Source organism: Eurosta solidaginis, chromosome 1 (genome assembly GCF_040869045.1).
Source record: "Eurosta solidaginis isolate ZX-2024a chromosome 1, ASM4086904v1, whole genome shotgun sequence".
Classification (NCBI taxonomy): domain Eukaryota; kingdom Metazoa; phylum Arthropoda; class Insecta; order Diptera; family Tephritidae; genus Eurosta; species Eurosta solidaginis.
In genome coordinates, this window is record NC_090319.1 from 368,712,031 (window position 1) to 368,736,439 (window position 24,409).

Below are 24,409 nucleotides of genomic sequence, written 5' to 3' on the forward strand. Positions count from 1 at the left end.
TTGTTGTTGCGTGATTATTAACTAGCCTAGTGAGCTCAACATTCGTCACAATATTTTCACCCTCGAGCTACCTCTCTAAATCCTAGGCTAGGTGCGAGTTCGCCTAAATTTTAGGTACCTAAACTACTATTCCACTGGAACCTTCCATCACTGCTACAGTTAAGACTAAAAGCTGTCGAATTAATTTGACAACTAACAAATTTTTGTTTATGTATATTTTAAGCTACGCAGATCTATTGTGTTGGATGCAAATAAAAACAAAGATTATTCCACCTTTCAGCTCGACGTTTCGCCAAATTTCCTTGGCATCTTCAGGAGCGCGACAAATGATGGAAAATTAACGAAAAACACAATTTTCAATAAAACATTTAAACATTTAAAAACATTTGAATATTAAAAAAATTGTGGACAGTTAATAAAGTAGAAAAAATCGATACCACCTACACGCGGTAAACTTGTCATACTCCGCACATGTGGAATAATCTTTGTTTTTATTTGCACCCAACACAATAGATCTGCGTAGCTTAAAATATACATAAATATTATTCAAACACATCGGAAGAAAATTATATATAACAAATTTTTGTCTATGCAAAGCATACAAAATTGCGATGAACTCGCATATGCAGGCTTCAACCGGGCAGGGGTTAAGGGATGGGAAGCATCCCTAGAGAGCAGAACAAGAAATGCAGCATCTTCGGCTTATATAGCCCCTGTTTTGGACTAGCATTGGGTACTGCTCAAAAATCTTATTTTAGGCAGCAGTGCATTGAGGAGTATGAGCACATTTCTTATTCTGCCTGATTAAAGCTATGAGGTAACATCTCTACACTATTCAGGAAACGATTGGACACCAACCGCAGTACGAATCACAGCCCTCTGGTCTATATGGCAGCTCTTATGAATGCTTAGGCGCATTTTATTTACATGCAAATCAAAAAATTAAATAAAAACTCAATTAAGAATTTTTTTGTTTTTGGAATTGGACATTTAATTTAGGTTGAAAAGTATGCCAAAAAATTCGAAATACTTTCTTTTGTATTTTTTCCAGTGATTTAGGCTTTTTATCTATTTAGATAGCAATTTAGGGGAACTCGCCCCAGCCTTATTCGATTTTTATATAAAAGAAAATTGAATCAAAAGCCGCCTTATGTATTTTATTCCAAAATTACCAAAGCAAAATATTGCTCAAGTTCTATATAAGCCAGGGCCTTTGATTCATAAACGGAATTATTGCGACCACAAAAATGCTGTTGCACAGTGTAATTTTAGTTTGTTCCGTGAAGTTTATTAAGGCTTCAATTGTTCGAATTCAAGGAAAAATTTGTTTCAATATCTTTTCTTGGTATCGTAGTTTTCATTATGTTTACTTAACTTCTCGTACTTCGTTTAATCATAAAAATATTGAGAGAACGTTCAGGCAAATTACAAATCAGTGATCAAAGTGCATTCAAATTAATTATAAGAAGAATATGTCGAAGATTAATAGATTGATCCATATAAAAGGCGAATATCAATGTACATAAAAAATAAAAATAAGAATAGAAAAGCTCTCTGCCGTTGTTAATCCTTTATTCTATATTCACTATCAAATTTTACTTAAATTACATATGTACAATTACCTATAAACATTGAAAATTACATAAAAATATAGACCAATAAAAAGCAATAACACAAACATAGTTACATAGGCAAATACGCGCTTAACAAATAACTTCAATCTGAATAAGTGATAAATAAAGCACCAGGGTAAGACTTTTTCAACTGAGCACCGTTTTCACCAAAGTCAATATTTTACGACGATATTTGGTCAGCGCCGAATCTTGTGGTCGAGAAGAACACTGTGTGAATTTTGTTGCAAAATTCTGCATGTTTTTTTTTTATACCTTTCATGAAAATGAAATGGTATATTAATTTCGTCACGAAACCCAAAATTGTAAATCCTTAAAGGAAAATAGATAGACCCACCATTAAGTATACCGAAATAATCAGGATGAAGAGCTGAGTTGATTTAGCAATGTCCATCTGTCCGTCTGTCTGTTTGTATGCAAACTAGTCCCTCAATTTTTGAGATATCTTGATAAAATTTGGTGAGCGGGTGTATTTGGGTGTCCGATTAGACGTTTGTCGGAACCGGCCGGATAGGACCACTATAGAATACAACCGATTTTTCAGAAAAAGAGGATTTTTGTCATATCTTACTCAATTTAACAGATTAAAGCTTCAAACTTCACCATATAATTTCGTATATTGCACATATTGTTGCCTGAAAAAATTGATGAGATCGGTCGTATATATGTATATATCCCCCACAACCGATTGTCAGATAAGAAACTTTTCGTAATTACTGCCCAATTTTAAGAGCTAGAGGCTTCAAATTTCAATGAATGCTTACGCTTATAACATATATTTGTCAAAGACGACTGAGTTACAAGTAAATGATTCGTATACACATATGTACTATGTATTTATTGGAATTTAAAGAAATAAGAGTTTAATATGAAAATTGATGTTTGAATTACTGAATATTATGTATGGGACTCGCACGTCTGCACCTGGCGAATGCTCAACGCACACTACTCTTTACATTCGGCCTCTCCTGACTCTTCGACCGGCCCGGTCGATTGGCTATCGTCATCATCGGTTGTATCCAACTCTGGGTTAAGTGCGCACCAAGGTTTAATGTGATCTACACTAACTACATTACTATATCGTCGTTGAGTGATCATTGTATCCGGTAAATCTTCGATTAGATACCTGTCATGATCCAGTACCTTAGATACAATGTATGGACCCCTATAGGCTGGATCAAGCTTGTGTGATTCGCCCGTAGCCACTGGTGCGTAACCGACAAATACCAAATCGCCGACTTCATACTGGTGTGGTTGTAAATGTTTTTTATCATACCTCTCCTTCCACTTTTGGCGTTCAGTTAAGATATTCGTGGCTGCTTCTTTACGCTTTGTTTCGATGTCTCCATCTTCATATTGATCATGCAATGCTTGGATGATTCGATTAGTAGATACGTCTCTTGGATTGAAATGAAACACCAGCTCATTTGGAGTGAATTTGGTAACACTGTTTTGCTGTGAGTTTAACGCCCATTGGATGCTTGGTAGGGAGCAATCCCAATTTTTCGTTTCTTTGGTACTGCACTTAATGCAACTGAGAATATTTTTTTTGACCCGCTCGGCCTGACCATTAGCTCTAGGAGTCCTGACAGCTGTTTTGACGTGTTGTATACCATTCTTTTGCATAAAGTCCTGGAAAGCTTTAGAGGTGAATGCTGTACCGCGGTCAGATATGAGACGGACTGGCTGGCCAAATATGGACATCATCTCTTCCAATGTTTTCGTGACAGGTTCGGTTTTTGTATTCCGCAGTGCTTCAGTAGTACATACTTGCTGAATCCACATACAATGACCAAGACGTATGCATTACCCCTTTTGCTCTTTGGAAACGGTCCCAGGTGATCAATATTCACCGTTCGGAATGGTATCGGTAAGACTTCGATAACATGAAGCTGACTCTCAGATTTCCCTCCTTTCACCTTGAAAAGACAACACTCTTCGCATGAGTTAATGTACGATTTTACATACCTTCTTATTCTTGGAAACCAGAAGCGCTTCCCAATGCGTTCCACTGTCTTCTCTACGGCAAAGTGGCCCATATCATCATGACATGCTTTTGTTATTCGCCATCGTACTGCTTTCGGAATTACCAGCTTTGGTTGCCCTTTGACGTCACGATATAACCGACCTTGCTGCATCTGGTAATCACTCCGTATTTGCTTTTCGTCTACGTCAGGTGTGGAGGTATTGTTTTTTAAAATGTGAACGATCCGCCTTAACTGGTTATCTAGTATTTGCAGAGCGTAAATCCAATCATCTTTGATAGCTGTCGGGTCACGTACTCTCATCACCTTTTCGGCTGCTGTCATCGTGGCTTGCGTACCTGCTTTCAGCTGCACTGCACTGTCGACTGTAGTATTGTACTGTCTTCAGACCTTCGTCTTCCTTTTGTAATAATATACCTGAGATACCTAGAGCGCTGGCATCTGTGTGCACCTCATGTGGCTTTGACGGATCGAACAGTGCCAGAACCGGTTCAGATGAAAGTGCTAACTTCAGTGCATCGAAGGCTTCATCTTGTGCTTTCGTATATTCGAAACATTCGCCCTTTCTGAGCAATTGAGTGAGGGGCTTCGTAATGACACCATAATGTGGAATGAACCTACGAAAGAAACCGGTTAGTCCCAAAAACTGACGTACCTGTGTCGCTGAAGTCGGTAGTGGGAAATCTTTGACGCTTTGCACTTTCCCCTCGCCTGGCTGAATCCCATTTTGACCAATTATATGCCCCAGAAAAGTAACTGTCTCCGCCAAAAAAACACATTTCGATGGTCGGAGCGTCAAGCCTGCTTCGCATACTTTTGCTAAAAACTCTGCCAATACGTGAATACCCTCGTCCTTTGTTAATGAAGCAATGATAACTTCGTCGACATAACTCACAATCTTGTCCCGTTGCTTGAGCTTCTGAATAATCTTCAACACCATCTCCTGGAATACCATAGGTGCATTCACCAGCCCGAAGGACATAACATTGTGCTCAAACAGCCCATCCGGGGTAATAAACGCAGTGTATTGTTTGCTCTCTTCCTTCATTGGGATTTGATAATATCCCGCGGTCATATCCAGTGTGGTATAGAATCGGTTGTTCCCTAATCTCGCTAGCTGTTCCTCTACTATAGGCATTGGAAATGGTTTCTTGACAGTCACAGCATTGAGTGCGCGGAAGTCGACACACATTCTGTCTTCACCATTGGACTTCTTAACTATGACCACTGGAGCTGCATGTGGCGACGTACTTGGACGAATGATATTGTGATCCAATAGATTTTCCACTATCGTTGACAACACCGGACGTTGCGAAAATGGCAATTGATAGCGCTTTCCCACAATTGGCTTATCAGTGGTGACTTGAATCTCCATTTCAGTCATGTTGCATCTTCCTAAGGCTGACAACTCTTCTGAAAAGCAATCTTCGTACTGATCTAACAAGGTGCTCAACTGCTTGGAGTCACCCCCATTCACGATGTTTACTTTCATCTGTGGCCCTGGCTCTTCTATCCTCAACACTCCTGAGTCGATGACAAATTTTGCGTCTCCACTACATAGCACATCACGACCGATGAGTAACTCATATGGCATAAACTCGTCTGCCACTATGATTAACCAAACTTGCACTTCTTTACCATCCAGCTGCATGACGACATTTACCTTCTGCTCTGTTTCGACTATACCGCCTCCGAAACCTTCAAGTTTCTTATTGGCGGCCTCACGTTGTAAAGTGATAGGAACTAGAGACTCCTTGACCATTGACACATCGCTGCCCGTGTCAATAAATGTTGAAATATCTCGCCCAAATACATTTACATTTTTGGTTACTGGTGGTGGTACTGTATCCACTGACTCTGCTATGTTTGCTACCGATGGTTTCGCTATGCCACATGATTTGGCTTCGTGTCCAAATTTGTTGCATTTCGTGCACTTTATTTTGCGCTGTGGATGTGGACACTTAGCTGCTATGTGTCCCACCTCGTTGCAATTATAGCACCGTACTGACTTCCGAGCTTCTTTACTATTCGGAGCTTCTGTTGTACCCTGGCGCTCGTCTAATACACTCTTTTGCCACCCAGGCATCGCAGATAATCTTTCAATTGATAAAAGTAATTCGTGGCATGACCCCAAATTCATAGCATGTAAAGTTCTGGAAAGATTCATATCATTTAGACCATTAATAACATAAGAATTTATTGATACTTCATCTATATTTCCGCTGCGTCCCAAACTTAGCATTACGTAAAAGTATTCTTTCAAAGATTCACTGGGCCTTTTCCTGCGTCTCCCCATTTCGTATTTCAGCTGAGCTTGGTGCACTTGGGAAATCTTTTCTTAACATCTCAACGAATTGAAACCATGTTCTGAATGCTGGCTGGGAATCAGCCCAATCTTTTGCCACCCCTCTTAATTTTTTTTTCGCCGCGAATAGTACTTCTTCATCACTCCATAAATATATATCTCGCAATTGTTCGATCTTCGCTATGAATTGACTCGTTGCTCGGTGTCCCTTTAGTGGGTCAAACTCTGGCAAAATGCCGATAATCTCCCTCATTGAATACCTTGTACCTGCATGCGTCGTCGTCGATGCTTGCGAACTCCCAGATGCTATTTGCTGTTGGCTTACCCCTTGTTCCAAATTCCTATCTCCAACCTGGATTGTTTCACTACGCCCTTGCGTTATAGCCTGTAATCCACTCACGGTTTTTGATAAGCTGCTCATAATTTCTTTGAGTTCACCAATTTGTTGCTGCCACGATGGATATTCACGCGATTCGACCTCCTCAATATCCACCTCATCCGACTCATATACATAGTTCCATTAGCGATGCAATCTTGTCGCTCTTATTGCCCGAAACTGCGAGACTACATTTTTGCAACAAAGCATTCAGTTGCTCCACTTTCAGCGATGAAAACTTAACCTTTCCTTGGCTTTCCTCCAATCCTATGATTGCAATGCCTTCTGTTACATCCTTACCGCTTGTACAACTTTCAACTTCTCTCTCTTAAATTCAACCACCAAAATATTCGTCGAAAATCCAACTCTGCTAGCTTACAATTCCTCAAAATCTCCGTTTTCCAGTTAATTGCAGGAACTGTCATGTTACTACATAAACAAAATCTTCTTCACATCTTTTCAATTACTCTGTTTGCGTCTATCGCTGCCTAAAATTTTTGTCTTCTAATGTTGATTTCCACGAACGACTATAGTTTCTCTGAATTTTTTTGAACGTCTATCGTTTCTCTGAATTTTATCGCGTCTATCGCTGATCTCTCCTGCCTTACCAGTTGCGTTCAATAACTTAATTCCGTGAAGCCAATACACACAAGTGTGTATATACTTTAGTTTAAAAAAAATTCTTTGCGTGATCAAAATTCCTTGAATCGAATCCTACTTCTGACGTTGTCAAAGACGACTGAGTTACAAGTAAATGATTCGTATACACATATGTACTATGTATTTATTGGAATTTAAAGAAATAAGAGTTTAATATGAAAATTGATGTTTGAATTACTGAATATTATGTATAGGACTCGCACGTCTGCACCTGACGAATGCTCAACGCACACTACTCTTTACATATTGTTGTCTGAAAAAATCATAAAGATCGGTGGTATATATGTATATTATATACCCCATATAAACTGTAATTTTTGCCCCTTTTTTACAGCTAAAAGCTTCAAAATTCATCAAATTTAATCAAATAGTTACGTTTACGTCATATATTTTTGAAATACGTGATTCGTAGTCATAGTTTTTACACGCAGACCACAAAAAACCTGAAACTTTGCATCCTCACACAAAGTACCTACCTGTTTTTTATTTTATATTTATCTTAAAAATCGTTTAGGTATGTAGATCTGTTCACTATATATTTCTTATCTTATACATCCGATTATTCGGAAATTACGAACGGGATAAGGTTATTGTTCAGCCCCATTCATGAAAGGTATGAAGTCTTCGGCACAGCCGAAGAGTGTCCCGTTCTTACTTGTTTTAAATTGACAATTAAATATTTTTGGATCCAGAAAAAATTCCATCAGGTGCCAATTACATCAAGAATACTGCCATCAAGTTGGAAGGACCAGGTGGAAAACGATTTAAACTCCCTTGGTGTGACCAATTGGCGCCGGTTGGCGGAGCGAAGGAGCGACTGGCGCGCCTTGTTGGACGGCCATAACCGTTTAGACGGTTAAGCGCCAATTAAGTAAGTAAGTAAGTAAGTACTGCCATCAAGTAGTTCGGCTTATTTTTCCGATTTTTTTTTTCACTGTCGCCCATAGGATTTTCCACAATATTTTGCGAACCGTCTTCAACAGTGGAATTTATTTACGTGACATAAAAAATAATTATAACCTTTGCACAGGGTATGACCAGTATTTCCATTAGGAGACGAATGTAATTTTCCGTTGTATAAACATTTTCATCACTTATTTGCACTAAATTTGTCTACACTGTATTGTGGTTATTTCTTTGAAAAGGGTTCACCAGTGATTTGGATTCGGCATTTTGTTCACCAATATGCTCGTATTTAATATCAATGCAAACACAATAATTATTAATAACTCTATTTTTATTTTTTTCCTTATTAAAAACAAAATGTTTAGTACTAAAGGTTTTGTAAAACAAAGCAATGTTTTCAAACTATGTCAGATCTCAAGTATTTTTTTCGTAGATTATCCTAGAAATGGTTCCTAAATAAGCTGTTCTTTAAAATTTCCATCTGCAAGGCGGAGAAATTGTTTAAATATTCAATTGTTTATAGAAAATTTATTGCAAACCAACAAAAGAAACAATTTTTACAAAAAAAAATAATTTTGCCCTATACTTGAATGCCTTTTGAATCTATGCATACCTAAAAAATTGTTCCATTTGGACGCTTACTTTCGGATAAACAATTAATTTCCCAAAACAGTTAAAAAATATTTAATTGCCAATTTAAAAAAAATCATGCAGAATTTTGCAACAAAATTCACACAGTGTTCTTCTCGACCACAAGACTCGGCGCTGACCAAATATCGTCGCAAAATATTGACTTTGGTGAAAACGGTGCTCAGTTGAAAAAGCCTTACCCACCACTTAATATGCATGAAAGTATTTACTATTCAGGCGGCGGCCACGGTGGTGTGATGGTAGCGTGCTCCGCCTAACACACCGTATGCCCTGGGTTCACACCCCAGGCAAAGCAACATCAAAATTTTAGAAATAAGGTTTTTCCATTAGAAGAAAATTTTTCTAAGCGGGGTCGGCAGTGTAGTGTTTGGCAAGCGCTACGGGTGTATTTCTGCCATGAAAAGTTCTCAGTGAAAACTCATCTGCCTTGCAGATGCCGTTCGGAGTCGGCATAAAACATGTAGGTCCCGTTCGGCCAATTTGTAGGGAAAATCAAGAGAAGCACGACGCAAATTGTAAGAGAAGCTCGCCTTAGATCTCTTCGAAGGTTATCGCGCCTTACATTTATTATTTTATCCTTAATTTAGTTGTTGAAATTTTTTCTCTCGGCCGTTGTGGCAGCTCACGGCCCTTAAATGGCACAATGAAACCAGGCTAATCCTGTTCAATTCAATTTCAAGTTTACAGTGATTTTAAACTTAGGTTAGGTTCACACTTTCATGCTTTAAGTCTGAATCTTCATTTACTCATAAACGACATAAAAACTTAGTAAAGTTTTAGTAACGAATGTACAACTTTCCGTGTAAAGCTTAGATTGCAAGTTATATTACGAATAATTATGTAAACTAATTTTGTATATATAATCTATAATCTAGTGCTACTGGCCACACTGCCGCGTGAATTACTTTTCTTTAACCCCTGCAACTTGCGAGTCTGTGGAATTAGCTACCTTTTACTACAAGCCTTTACCCGCAGGTATAAAGAATATCTATTCGTTGTGTATTGTATATTGTATTCCTTTCCCATGGCTTCCAGTATAATAGTTGAATAAGTTTGATTGGACGTATTGATCATTATTGCGATGATGCCAAAAGCTTTTGTTTTTGAGGCTTTAGCTTCCTATGGAACAGACTGAACTTTGCGTAAAGAAATTTTTTTTGACTTAACATTGAGGCCGAGGTTGTATAATTCTCTTGCCACTCGATACTTGGTACTGTTTACTTAGAGAAGCATTATGAAGTGGGGTTAAATAATCTTACTTTGTGCGAAGCAGAACGAAAAACGCCGATCATCTATGACGAGAAGAAATTGCTTTCACGTTCCTGGTAGAGTGCATAAACCTAGGAGCTGTACTTATTTTTACCCTTAGCGGTCATGACACGCCTCAGCGGGAAAGCTCGCATCCACTTTAGCAAAACATCCTAATGTTCTCAATCGTTAACCCTGCTGGGTAGTAAGCTTAGTCTGGGGAAACCCCTTCGAGCTAGCAGCAATGGGTCACTTAGTTTGGGTAGTGAGACCGCGGCACAAATTGGGTTCAATTAATCCTTTGTATGTATATGAAGCAGTTTCTTGGATCGTAACGGGATTTTGAAATTCGCTCGGAATGTGATTTTTTGGCCTTGGCAGATTTCTTGTCTTGTATTTTGATAAGTTTTGTAAAATATTGTTGAATTGGAAATGGAAAGGTTATTGAATCTTTCTGAATTGCGAAATCAATTAAAAGTAAACCAATCGAATTCTGAGTGATATATCACCGTGCCGCTGTTTTGATAGTATCATATCTTAAAAAAAACTTTTAAAAAACGTCCTATCTTAGAAGCATCTCAGAATTTGCTAAAAAACGAACTGGTTGCCGAGATAAGAGTGATATTCCACTCAGCACTCGAAATTATGTGTAGAAATAATGCCATTTAAATTAACTGAAGATAGTCATATATCCGATAGTTCATCTAAAGCATGTACAAACTGACGTCCAATCCCATCGCATAAACGTCCTGCATATGTGGGAATGAGCCATAAGTCACAGTAAAAAAAAAAAATTAATACTACAACTTGCAGAAGTAGAAGCTAACTACAGTTAACTGAGAAATAGTGTCAAATAAGCCAATGCACACAAAATCAGCACGATTATTTGATTATTTTTTTGGCGGAAAAAAAGCAGAGATTACATCTGCATTACTTTACGACTACACCTTTTCCAGATTAAAACCAAAAGAGCGCAGTTGTATTTCAGAATAGGTACCTGGATTTCAGAAATTGTCATTTGGATTTAAAAATAGATGATTGGATTTCAGAATGTGCTTACAGGAATTCACAAAAGCGAATTGGATTTCAGAAAATCAAAATTAGATTTCAGGATAGTTAATTAAATTGTAGTTTGTGTAAAATGGATTTCAGAAATATGCAATGCAGTTGCGGAAATCGGGTATTCGATTTCATATACGTTCAAAATATATTTGAGATATTTGTAAAGGAATTTATAAGTACAATATGTATTCAGATTGATTAATTAACATAAAATAAATAATAAGTTAATATATTTATTTAGAAAATATTTTAAAACAATTATTATCCAACTCTGATAAGTATGTCGCATTGCTATTGCGTCTTAAAAGAACGTTTTCTGAAATAAATTTAACCATGTTTGAAATTCAATTATCTATTCAGAAATCTAATGAAAATAAAAAAAATAATAAGTAGGAGCAACAACAACTAACTATGATAAACAAAAATAAATAAATGGAAGGCGCGATAACCTTCGAAGAGGCCGAGCTTCTCTTCCAATTTACGTCGTGCTCACTGAAAGCTTTTCATGGCAGCAATATACTCGGAGTGTTTGCCAAACACTGCCGAGGGGCGACTCCGCTTAGAAAAATTGTCCTCTAATTGAAAAAATTTGTTTCTAAAATTAATGAACCCAGGATCTTTGGTGTGGTAGGCGGAGCACGCTACAATCACACCACGGCGACAGCGATAGCTGGTTGCCAGGCCTGGATTGCCCTTTTGCTTTCAAATGTATTCAAGTTTTTTTTATAAGCAATTACTTAAATTTTATTTTATTGAATGTTTGGGAAAAATTTAAACAACTTGGCATTAGGACGCACAAGTGAGTGCGAGTTCAAATACCGAAAAAGCTGTCGCCTTGTTCATCCTAATGTCGAGTTGTTTACATTTTTCCCAAACATGTAATAAAATTAAATGCTTTTAGCATTCTTACTTTTTTAAATTTAACCTGAAATTGGTTCTGTTGAAGATTAAGGCCGGCTTGCAGAGAGCAAGTTGTTTTTAAACTTACAGTTAACTTGAGTTAACTTAAAATTTTGTAAAAAATATTTGAGTTTAACCTCTCATTTGAAGCCAATTCTGAGTTTAAAAGATAATTCGCCGCTGGTCTGAAGGGGTTTGCTACTAAATCGCAAAGCTTTCATTTGTTAAGTTAGTTAATCTGGATTAAGGGGTGCTGTTTGTCAATGCTTTAACATTAACATACCTCATATATATACATACTTACATGCAAATATACTAAAATACTTGAAAACATATTTACATAAAGAAAAGTGAACAAAAAGTGTATATAAACACTCTTTAACTACTTAAACCGCATATGCGAACTATACTAAGCAAATACAAATGAGTTGACAGTTTTTCAAAATCTAAAACTTAAACATATTTAAAGGACTTTCGAACTCAAATTTCTTCAAATCTCTTTTACTTGCTTGTTATATTTGTGAGCTTCAAATATTAATAATAAATATGATTTTAATTTTAATTTTAAATTTTGTATGTTTTATTGCGTTTTTAAATATATGTGACCCGGTCTATGAAAAGGTGGCTTATGCAGCTATTTCTCGCAAAAAAAAAAAAAAAAAACTGTTAACGGCTGTTTCTCGCAATTTCTTTTTTGAGTCATAAGCCACCATTTCATAGACCGGGTCATATATGTTCATGCTAGTTGTGCGTAGTCAGAAAAAAGTTTCAGTCAATGCCGATATTTGTAAAAATTAAAAAAAATTAACTAATTTATTGCAATATACAAGCGCAAATACAGTAGACATTATGCAATTGAAAAAAGCATTCAAAAAACATTAATTAGTTTTTTTTGTATTAAATTATAAAAAAAAAAATTTAGTTTACAAATTAGTACCAAATTTATAATTACAGTTGTTAAAACAGAATATGTAAACGAGAATTCAAAAATGCAATGCCATGGCTGCTTTGGATAGTACCAGAAAGTATTAAAAAGTAGAAAACGAAAAAAAAAATAATAAAAATTAAATGATGAAAAAATTGAAAAAACAAAAGTATTCATCGATAAAAAAGGTATAATAAAACAAAAAAATCACAATGAAATAAAAAATAAAAAACAACAAAAAACCGCAAAATGAACTCGAAAATGATATACTTTTCAAAAATTTGTTTTTGCAAGCGTTACATTATATATACAATAATTATTATATAGTTTATTGAAAATATATATATATGTATATATATACAGTACTTATGCACTAAACGCGTTGCCGAGTAGATATACTAAATATACAAGAAACAAATAATTAATTACAAAAAAGTTAATATATTTAAATAAAAAAAAAAATAATAATATTTAGTTAAATTTAAAAAACAAACGCAGTTTAAATGAAAATTTTATTTATGAAAAATATTTATGTATGTTTATAAATGTATGTACTATATGTATTAGGAAAATTTTTTTTTAGTTACTTGCTTTTTTTAAATGAACCAAAACGAGCAAATATGAGCCATTGGAAAAAAAAAACAAAAAAAGTTTAAATTTATTTTTATGCATGTTATGCATTTTATTGTACTGTATTATTCTTGTTGTCTTTGCGAGACAATTTATAATTTAATTTCAGCAGTTCATTTCATATTTGTGTATATGTATGTATCTACTTATATGTATTTGTACATTACTGTAATTTCTTAATTTAAAAATAATAAGATCCACACCCTTACAACAATTTAAGTACAACAATTTAAGTACAATATGTGAAGTTTTCAAAAAAAAAAAATTAATAACTGTGCAATGTATGCATTCTATATGTATGCATTTTAAATATCTATATTTGCTGTATTTTATATAATTTATGAATATTGTTTATTTATTCCCTTATAAAACTTTAATATTATTAATAAATAACTAACAAATCCACTAAAAGCGCATTAAAATGAAATTATTGAAAATAAAAATACGAAAATTGTTTAAAACTCATTTGCAAGTTAAAACCTATATGTTTTTTGCAAGGTAAGTACAGTTAACGCCGAGCGGATAGCCAACTTTGCTAGCTCAAAATGATGATGATTATAAGGCGATTGCAATGATGATAAATTATTAATAGGAGCTTAACCGCCGAGGCGATTTTGGCCATCAAGTAGCAAAGTGAAACCTTCTTAGCATTAACTGACGCGAGTTTGGGAAATCTAAGATATCTCTTCCCTTTCGCATCTCAACAATGCTCCCATACACTGCACGTTGCTGAGCCGGTAATTGGCCCTGCATGCAGCGTCTTACCCCAAGATAGTAATTTAACTCGTTTGGTCGAATACGTTGCTCAATGAGCAGCCGCGAGAGCCGAGTGTATAACTGTTTTCTTCGAGCAAGCTTCCAGGAAGCAAAATTTTCTTCTTTTCCCCCTACGAGAACACTTTTCTCTGCGCGACGTTTACGTATCTCTGGTGCAACAAGATAAGGATCCGGGTGGATATTTAGATGTCGTGAAGTGCGAACGTTTAGAGTATTGCTGCTTTGCTTGCCGTCGATTAAATTGTTATAGTGTCATAAGAAGACTGTCAAGTAAGTTGGTGTTATTTTTACCTGCAATCTAATATTACAGATTACCATATTTTGAGCTATGGCGAAGTCAATCTACTTCAATCCATTGAGAGATATTACTTATTGGAGGCTGAATCAAGCGACTTTAGTATCAAAGCTTAATTTTTATGTCAAATCACAGCCATAGTATATTTTAGGTAATTTTTTCTTTAAGGAGTACGTCGAGCGCCTAGATGTAAAAGTAAAATTTAGGACCCTATGTGAAAGTATATCATCCACTTCTGAGACAGTAAAGCCCTAAAAATATTTCAATATATATATTTATTAATCAATGTATTAACCCTCTTCTGCAGCTAAGTATACCTCGCCAAACCTGAGGAAGCTCGGTATCCAAGCAACCTCAGACTGAAGCCTCGCAACCCCGCTCTTCTGGGCGGTTATATGGGCAATAGGGTCCTTTGATCGAGAGAATGTCAGGAAGTGGACGTCTGCGTTAAACCAAAATTATAAAGCGGCTGAAGGTTGAACATCAATAAAAAGACTGGCAAATTAACTCGGGTAAAAATGTCTTCGGATTTTAAAATTTTCCCTATATATCATGGCGCTGGACGATCTCTGCCAGCAACTAACCAACAACGGAATGGGCTACCGAAGCAATGGGGACGATGTTTTCATTATAGTAAGCAAATTTGATTATTAATCCCACCTCGGTAAACCACTCCCTTATCACTCTTTGTAATTTAATCCAAAGTGAGTTGACATTAATTGGGGAACTGAAATATAAGTAATAAGCAACCCAAATAATACAGCTATGTCTATTTTGGAACTATAGGAGAAGATCACTCAGATCAGAATCATCGCATCTAAGATCTGTATATAAAACTCAAGATTTCTTATATGGAACAACATCCACCATATACACAACCATAATATTATTTGGAGCGGTTATTTGGAGACAACCCGAGCATCGCTTATGACAGACCAGAAGTATCTTACTATACATACAATGTATATACATTGCCGGAGCCGCTGAACAAGTTCCCAGTGGCACATAGTAAAGTCAAAGAGGTATATCCTGCTAAGGTAAGCTTTGGCAAAGTCGAAGAACTGAGATGGTAGCTTGCCAACAAGTGCTGCTTTGGGCTGAGTAGACAATTGAAAAGTAAAGTCCTCTCTACAAGTCGCTCATCATAACTGCCCTGATGTATTGCTCGGAATCAAGGACGGTGTCGTGAGAAGATGAGATGGCTCTTGAAGTGTTTGGGGTAAAAGCTCTCCGGAAGATTTATGGTCCTGACCGTGATGCCGACGGTGAGTATAGAAGGAAGTATAATGATGAGCTCTATAAGCTTTACGCAGATATGACAATAGTGCAGCGTATAATAACCGAAAGGTTTCGCTGGCTAGGGGTTATGATATGCGAATGGACAAAGAGGCGACGGCCAAGAAAGTATTTCATTCGATACCTCAGTTTAGAAGCAGAGGAAGATAGAGAACTCCACTTAGTCGGTAGAGAGAGGTGGAGGAAGACTTGGCCTCCCTTGGTGATCTCAATTGGCTTCAGTTATCGCGAAACGGGGATAGCTGGCGTGACTTGTCAAGAAACTGCCAAACCGTTTAGGCGGTTGAGCCCTTATTAACGATGAACAATGATGACGGGATGGCAACATTCATTAATTAACCTATCTAAAAAACTTCCACCAAGGCTACACTATTTTATGGTACACGAGCTTCTGGGGGTCTTTTGCTGCAGACCCATATGTATATACTTTTGGAACAGGGCTCACAAAATTTAATTAAACAACGTCTTTGGTACGCTTCATATTCTCTATTTATATTACAACTCCAAAATAAACACTCTATTATCCGATACCTTTTTATATTTGTATATCAAAAAGGTCTTCTAAGCTAATCTTTAAATAATTCATATCATTGTGCTACTACACTGATAAGAGAAGCATCTCAATGGCAATTTAAAACACAGACAAATTGATAAGAAAATTGAGCAGCAAAGCGCGGCTCAGACTCTCTGCTAAATATTCTTTTTAGTTGCATTCAATCAGTCGGTATTTCGTGTTTGGCGGCAGTTGAGCCAATTGTCTCTCGCAAAGTGTCTTTAATCTTTAGCTTTAGTGACGTCAATAATTAATTTAAAAAAGTGGTTTTCTATGTAACCGCTATCCTTGTGCATATCTCAATAAAAAATTTCAACAAAAAATACTAACAATGCAACATTTAAACCGCGTTTCCTCGCGCCAATTTGTTGTGCTATCAAGTGTTACTAGTAAAGTCGGAAAACTGCCACGTGTACTAGTCCAAGCACGTTACCTAACAACACCACCAATACAAGATATTTTATATCCCACAAAAACAGACTTTCCTAGCCGTCATATAGGACCACGTAAAACGGATGTTGTCGCCATGTTGGATACGCTTGGCTTCAAGGTAATTTTAGCATGAAGGCGCGAGAAAGAAGCATTTTTGTAAAGTTTAAAAACAATTTTTTGCTCTTCCTCCACAAATAGTCCTTGCAGGAGCTAACGGAAAAGGCTGTACCAAAGCGTATACAATTGAAGCGTGATTTGAATTTGGACAAACCTTTGAGTAAGTATAATTTTCTAGTGCGTTTGCCGTCCTTCTTTGCCAATCATCTCCCTCAAGAGACTATTTCGTAGTGCTCAACTTGTTATGTACTAGATGTTTCTGTGTGATTCCATATCGCTTACTATTTTGAGAGTTGTGATGTGATAATCATCCTGAATAATATTGAACTCATGCAGGGGGTATAGCGATAATGATTATGCACACCTCTTCTGATAAGATAGTCTATGTGTGACAACAATAAATATGTAAACGCGTTGATTTGTATAAAAATAAAAAAATAAATGAAAAGCGCGATAACCTCCGAAGAGATTTTAGGCCGAGCTTCTCTTCCAATTCGCGCTGTGCTCCTTTTTTAATTTTCCCTACAAATTGGCGGGACGGGACCTACTTGTTTTATGCCGACTCCGAACGGCATCTGCAAGACAGATGAGTTTTACTGAGAGCTTTTCATGGCAGAAATACACTCGGAGTGCTTTCCAAACACTGCCGAGGGTCGACCCCGTTTAGAAAAATTTTCTCCTAATGGAAAAAACTTGTTTCTAAAATTGTCGACGTCCCGGGAAAAGGGGCGTGAACCCATTATCTTCGGTGTGGTAGGCGGAGCACGCTACCATCAGCCGCCGTGATGATATGATTTACCACTTTTTTGCAAAGACGCCACAGCTCACATTCCTGCTGACATCGTCTTCATTAATCCTCAATTAGTTACGATTATTTACTACTACTAGACTAAACCCGCGGCTCCGCACGCGAAAAACATCAAGATCCATCACACAACTTCCAGGAATGCCTAGAATCACTATACAAAATTTCATGGCATTCCACGTTGTGGTTCAAAAGTTATAAGTGCCCAAACGAACAGACATTGAATTTTATAGATATAGAAAGAAGATAGAAGATAGGTCCCCATATCCTTTTCTTCCCTTTCTTACAGATATTCTTCTCTACTTTTATCTTTATTATCTAACTATAGGTATAGCATCGCTATGCCTTTAGATGAGTTTATTGGTGCATGTAAAGAGAGAGGCCTTCACATATCCGAAAGTATGAGGAAAATTCACTATATGTATGTGTCAAACTTTGCTCTAAGAGAAAGTGCGAGAGTTGGAGGTGGCGGAAGGATATTACTATAAACGGTCTGCCCTATGACGGGCGCGCTTGGCGGGTGCTCCAGTGACGCAAAGACATGCGCGCAGTCTTTGTGTCGACGTCACAGTAATGAGAGCTGTTATTTGTGCTCCTTACACCACTATTACTATCAATTTGTACATACTCTCCGCCTCTGAGGACTGCAATACACCATTATTGCTTTTCTGGCCTCTCTTCTCTTTGAAGCACTAATGCCGGTAGTATGTCATTATACCAAGAGATTTTTATCCTTCCTATGATTTTTATATCCACTTGACTGCAACTTCAGAGTAGAGGCGAGTCTCCAGTGCAAAGGTGTCGTTATTCCGTCCTTTTGTCCTTAGTTCGAAAAACGATACATTCGAAAAATGAGCACCTAACGGCTAACTTTAGCACTTTCGGCTCATGGCTAGATATCAACTTACGAAACTCCCCCCCCCCCCCCCCGACGAGGGGGACTACTTCTAGACTCAAAATTGCAGCTGTAAAAGGTAGAACCTAATGAGCAGAACGGTGAAATCCAGTAAAAAACAGCTACATTCTATGTTGAACCAACAGGCCTTAAATAATAGCCACAGAAGGTAAGCTTCTGCACCGTGAACTTTGTAATCAAATATGCCAGAGAGACTAGCGATCTTTATCATAACTACGATCTGAATATGTCAGTGCTACTTGCCTGGATACAAGGCCAGAACGGCGGTAGTTCGTTTAGGGGCTGATAGCTTAGCAAAAAATTCAGAGGCTACAAAGCCCATTCTGCCTAATCCATTTCTTGCAACAAGTTCAGATACCATCAGGAATCTACTTAGCGAAGAAGAGAAGCAACCAAAAGAGGCGCTTTGGCATTAGGCCACGGGTCTGCGACACTCAAGGCTCTTATTGGAAGGATATAATATCAATCGATCATAAGACTATCCAAGAATGAGTAAAAATTGTTCATACATATTCAAAGAAGGCACCGTTTACTGAACATTCCATGGGGCAGCCTCTGTCGGTTCGATGGCATGGCAAATGAGACTGATGAGGATATTATTATAGAGTGCGATGACATTGCTCAGAAAATAGGAAAGTATCTTGGCTCACTTTTGGCAGAAGATAAGCATAGAATCTCTTTGTCTATGTGAAGTTCCGTGACGAGAAGAGGACACAATAGACCTAGATGACAATCCACTTTATCGAGGAGCTCAAAGGAGGCAACTCATCCTAGCTCTGAATGATGATGATGAGAAGGCTTTGGAGGCATGTAGTGCAACGATCACGTAATTTATCTGAATTTATACGTCAATTAAAGCAGAATTCCATAACCGGGCCTTCGATTGTTGTTAAATTTTACCTCGTTTGTCACCACCAAGTGTGAAAGGACGCTTACGGAGTGCCGGCTTCTGAGCAATGATACTGGTTTGGGGGTCTTCTTTGCTGCATGCGTGATTTACGAGCAGTCGGGAGTTTAAACTTATAATCGCCTAAGTAGTTTACTACCTTCTTTGACTTTATATTTCCAGAAATGGTTTTAGAGCCAACCTCTGGCGGTATGTACTTAACTTTTAGGTGCATCTAACGTCCCAAAGATCAGAAACATGAATTGATCCTTGTGCTGCTTCGAATGTGATTTTCATGTTCTTCGAGTCACCTCAGGTTTGGTATATAATCCGACAACGCGGGATTCGGTAACATGGGACTTGAAATCGTTTGTCTAAGGCGCTAGCATGTTTGCATATGTCGTGCTGAAAGCGTGTCTTACGTCAAAGATTTGAAGGAGGACAATTAGTATTTGGAATTGCGCTCCGAGGTTAATTTTTTTCAATTCTGAAGCTCTGCTTTAGTGATAAAAGTCATCCTGTTTGTGTTATGAAGGGTGTAATAAGTAGTTTTTAGAGCTTCTCAAAAGCATCCACACTGGTCAAAATGTGGATAGACACTTTGGATTCCCGATATCTTATGGCTATTAACACTAGCCTTTCCTATCAGAACATCTGAGCCCATTTTTTTAAGTTTTAATGGATTATCGTGGATTTCCGTTGTTGTTGTAGCAGTGCTTCCTGGGGTTCCGGCCCACCCTGTGATCATGTAGTTTTCCAATCCTATACCTGCATATTGGAATTTTTCCGTGGTAAACGGCCGAGACCTACGACTTTCTGGCTTGTTTTCTCTTACTGACCTGATTTCTTGAATTGCTTATCTTATCCTTTTTTGTTGTATTCGGCTATGGTGTCAGCACACTTACCCTGATCCCTTTAAGGACTATATTTCAGCCCAGACCAAATATGTTTGTGTAGAATTTTCAAACTGTACCAATGCAATGTCACCCTTCAGACGAGCACGAATTGATAGCACACATACGCGATATCGCCAAACGCAATGAAATCTGGCGTTCATACATCGGAATGGGCTACCACAACTGTCATGTGCCACATACAATACTACGAAATATCTTTGAAAATCCCGGCTGGTTTACACAGTACACCCCGTATCAACCGGAAATCTCGCAAGGACGCTTGGAATCGCTATTGAACTATCAAACATTGGTAACCGAGCTGACTGGATTGGGTGTAGCAAATGCATCGCTATTGGACGAGGGCACTGCCGCTGCAGAGGCAATGAGCTTGTGCACGAGGTATGACGATCCAAAAGAGTTACCATATTGAACATTTTCAAAAATATTTTTCAATTTCAGACATAACAGAAGAAAGAATATTTATCTATCCAATAAACTGCATCCGCAAACTCTATCTGTGGTGCAGACACGTGCAGAAGCTCTAGAGTTTATAACAGAAATCGGACCTATAGAGAAAGCTGACTTAGGAGGACGAGAAATATCCGGTATATTGCTGCAATATCCTGATACTTTTGGTGATGTAAGGGACTTTGAGGATATTGCCGAGAAAGCACGACAAAATGGTGTAAGTTTCATGAAGGAAAAATTGTTTTAAATTTAATGCTTATTTTTTTCTTCTTTGTTAGACCCTCATTGTGGTCGCCACAGATCTACTTGCGCTGACATTGCTACGGCCGCCTGCTGAATTTGGCGCTGATATCGCCATAGGCACATCTCAACGGTTGGGCGTGCCGCTCGGATATGGCGGTCCCCATGCCGGCTTCTTTGCTTGCAAACAAAACCTCGTACGTTTAATGCCGGGACGTATGATTGGGGTTACGCGTGATATGGACGGCAATGATGCATATCGTTTGGCGTTACAAACCCGCGAGCAACATATACGGCGCGATAAGGCCACAAGTAATATTTGTACAGCTCAAGCACTACTTGCCAATATGTCCGCCATGTACGCAGTGTATCATGGTCCGGAGGGGCTTAAGGAGATCGCAAACCGTGTGCATCATTTCACGCTTGCGCTGCAAACCGGACTACGAACGGCGGGTCATCAAATAAATAACAAAAACTTTTTTGATACTTTACATATCACGCCTTCGGAGAGTTTGTCACTCGATGAAATTAAGGCGCGAGCAGCAGGGAAGCGCATAAACTTTCGCTACTTTCCAGATGGTAATGTGGGTGTGGCACTTGATGAGACAGTTGGAGTGCAGGATGTCGATGATGTTTTGTGGATCTTTAAATGCAAGACGTTGGATGAAACGCTGACTGAGCAAAATATACAAACGAGCTCAATTGAACGCTCTAAATTTCATCGCACCTCACCTTACTTGCAACATCCCATATTCAGCTCACATCACAGTGAGTCGCGTATGGTACGTTATATGAAGCGTTTGGAGAATAAAGATATTTCACTCGTCCACTCAATGATACCGCTTGGTTCGTGCACAATGAAACTAAATTCTACCACCGAGATGATGCCGTGCTCCTTCCGTCATTTTACTGATATACATCCCTTCGCACCGGTAGAGCAAGCTAAAGGTTTTCATCAAATGTTCGCCGAACTTGAGAAGGATCTTTGTGAGATTACTGGCTACGACAAGATTTCTTTCCAACCCAATTCTGGCGCTCAAGGCGAATATGCGGGACTTCGTGCCATACGTCGATATCATGAACATCATGACGAAAGTCGTCGCAATGTTTGCTTAATACCAATTTCGGCGCATGGCACCAATCCAGCTTCAGCTCAAATGGCTGGCATGAAAGTCGAACCCATTCGTATCCTAAGCGATGGCAGCATTGATATGGCCCATTTACGTGATAAGGCGGCGGAGCATGACGTAAACTTGTCATGCTTGATGATTACATATCCTTCTACAATGGGTGTATTTGAGGAGACCGTGGCGGATATATGCGAGCTCATACACAAACATGGCGGTCAAGTATACTTGGATGGCGCTAATATGAATGCGCAAGTTGGACTCTGCCGTCCGGGTGATTATGGCAGTGATGTATCACATTTAAATTTACACAAAACTTTTTGTATACCACATGGTGGTGGTGGTCCTGGCATGGGTCCTATTGGTGTTAAAGCTCATCTGGCTCCCTACTTACCAGGACACCCTGTGATCAGTCCACTTGAATGTGAGCAAGAAAGTTTTGGTGTAGTTTCAGCTGCACCATTTGGCTCTTCGGCTATCCTACCGATATCTTGGTCCTACATCAAAATGATGGGTAGTCGTGGTCTAAAGCGCGCCACACAGGTAGCCATCCTCAATGCGAATTATATGTCGAAACGCTTAGAAAATCATTATAAGACTTTATATAAGTCATCGCAGAGTGGTTTGGTGGCTCACGAATTCATTTTGGATCTGCGCGATTTGAAAAAGTCGGCTAATATTGAGGCTGTAGATATTGCCAAACGCCTAATGGATTACGGCTTTCATGCGCCCACTATGTCTTTTCCAGTCGCCGGCACTTTGATGATTGAACCGACCGAGTCAGAAGATAAGGAAGAGTTGGATCGGTTTTGTGATGCGATGATTTCAATACGTGAAGAGATTGAAGAAATCGAGGAAGGCCGTATGGATAAGGTTGTGAATCCTTTGAAGATGTCGCCTCATACACAAGCACAGGTTATATCGGATAAATGGAATAGACCATACACACGCGAGATGGCTGCTTTTCCGGCGGTGAGTATAAAAGAAACTCATTTTAGTTTTCGGGTTTTTTTTACGAAGTCCTTTATTGCAGCTTTTCGTGAAACCTGACTCCAAGATTTGGCCAACTGTTGGCAGGATCGATGACGCTTATGGTGATAAGCATTTGGTATGCACTTGCCCGCCTATCCTGCCTGATTTATAGAGTACTGCCTTAAATTTGAGATTTATAATGCTTTCCTTTAGGAATTTTAAGACATCGAATGTAAATAAAGAGTAAGAGAATTAAGATAAGCTCGAGGATAACTCGGTTGGGATTGATTCACTTGCCGTTGTCTGCGAAGGTTAAGGGGAGTGTAACGGCAGTCTTTTGCCGGATATGAAGGTCCAAAAGCGCCAAATTAGTAGTGGGGAGATTAGCCATTGAGTTGTGCGTCACTACCCTTTGCGGGTCTTTATAGGGTTGATGCCTTGTAGATTGTGCGATGGTTTAAACGAACTCTGCCTTATCGCCGCCATAGTCCAGGGTGTTATACGGAATGTTACGAAACCGAGCTGACTGAGGATGTCGTGGAGGCTTTTCCACATTAAGGGGCGCTGCTGTGGGTGACAAGCAATACCAGAGAAGAAGAGCAGCGATAGGACGGAGCCGAAAGCTTTCCTTTAAGATGCATCAGGGGGAATGGCATGGGCAGTTGTTGTTAATGCGCCATAGGAAATGAAATCATTTGAATAACAATTATAGAACTCTAGAAGCCGGGTAGGTTGAAAGGGTGCTGTTGGAGAATACAAACTGCGCTATAAGGAGGATTCGTTTGATGTAAAGTATATTTTACAAGAGTCAATGTCTGTGCTTAGAAACCGCGGGTTCAGTGTTTATTACGCGAAGAGAAGGTGGGAGTTGATGTCTTGTAAGCTAATTGTTACAGCTCTCTTATTCCTGTAGTGGTCTAATTCCAGCAAGCTTTTATATTGGCACCCTGCACATGATTGAAACCGTGGATGCTTCACCAGAGGAACTAAAGAGGATACTGGATGAAAAGTGGCCGATAATGGCACCTCATAGGCATATGCGAATACGCACCACGCCATGTCTTCAGTGGCGAATTAAATAAACAAGGAGTCCCTCTTTTTTGTTTTATACTCCAAGGCTTATAAGTGAGTAACATGTATGGCGTTCGTACCAGGTCAGGCAATTGAGTACTGAGCCGGATATATCAATAAAAGCCATCCTTCTCAGATTATGCGTATATCAGCATCATCCTCCTAAAGAAGTAAGAGAACGGAGGGGCCTTAAAAACTCAATGGTAACGGACTGGATCAAATTTCAAAAATATGTAGAAATAAAACTGCTACAGCCTAAAAAGTTATAACCGCATTGTA

The 24,409-nt window shown here is 38.4% G+C and overlaps 1 protein-coding gene and 1 long non-coding RNA gene across 2 annotated transcripts; both read left to right on the forward strand.

Moving 5' to 3' along the window:
* Window positions 1–212: 212 nt before the first annotated feature.
* LOC137238213 (uncharacterized) lies at window positions 213–13,514 on the forward strand. Its single transcript, XR_010949135.1, has 2 exons — window positions 213–7,695; window positions 7,859–13,514. It is a non-coding gene; the product is annotated as an uncharacterized lncRNA (long non-coding RNA).
* A 2,936-nt stretch (window positions 13,515–16,450) lies between these two features.
* Window positions 16,451–23,302, forward strand: LOC137244998 (glycine dehydrogenase (decarboxylating), mitochondrial). The gene is made up of 6 exons (XM_067774938.1): window positions 16,451–16,750; window positions 16,831–16,909; window positions 20,351–20,651; window positions 20,712–20,937; window positions 20,999–23,059; window positions 23,121–23,302. Exons 1-6 carry the CDS (start codon window positions 16,532–16,534, stop codon window positions 23,229–23,231), a joined length of 2,997 nt encoding a protein of 998 aa, XP_067631039.1. The 5' UTR covers window positions 16,451–16,531; the 3' UTR covers window positions 23,232–23,302.
* The last annotated feature ends 1,107 nt before the right edge of the window (window positions 23,303–24,409 follow it).

Excerpts from the sequence above, each read along its gene's own strand:
- LOC137244998 (XM_067774938.1), top strand. The coding sequence starts at position 16,532 with ATGCAACATTTAAACCGCGTTTCCTCGCGCCAATTTGTTGTGCTATCA. Across the intron at positions 16,751-16,830 it reads TGGATACGCTTGGCTTCAAG|TCCTTGCAGGAGCTAACGGA; the intron begins GTAATTTTAGCA and ends CTCCACAAATAG. Across the intron at positions 23,060-23,120 it reads AGATGGCTGCTTTTCCGGCG|CTTTTCGTGAAACCTGACTC; the intron begins GTGAGTATAAAA and ends CCTTTATTGCAG.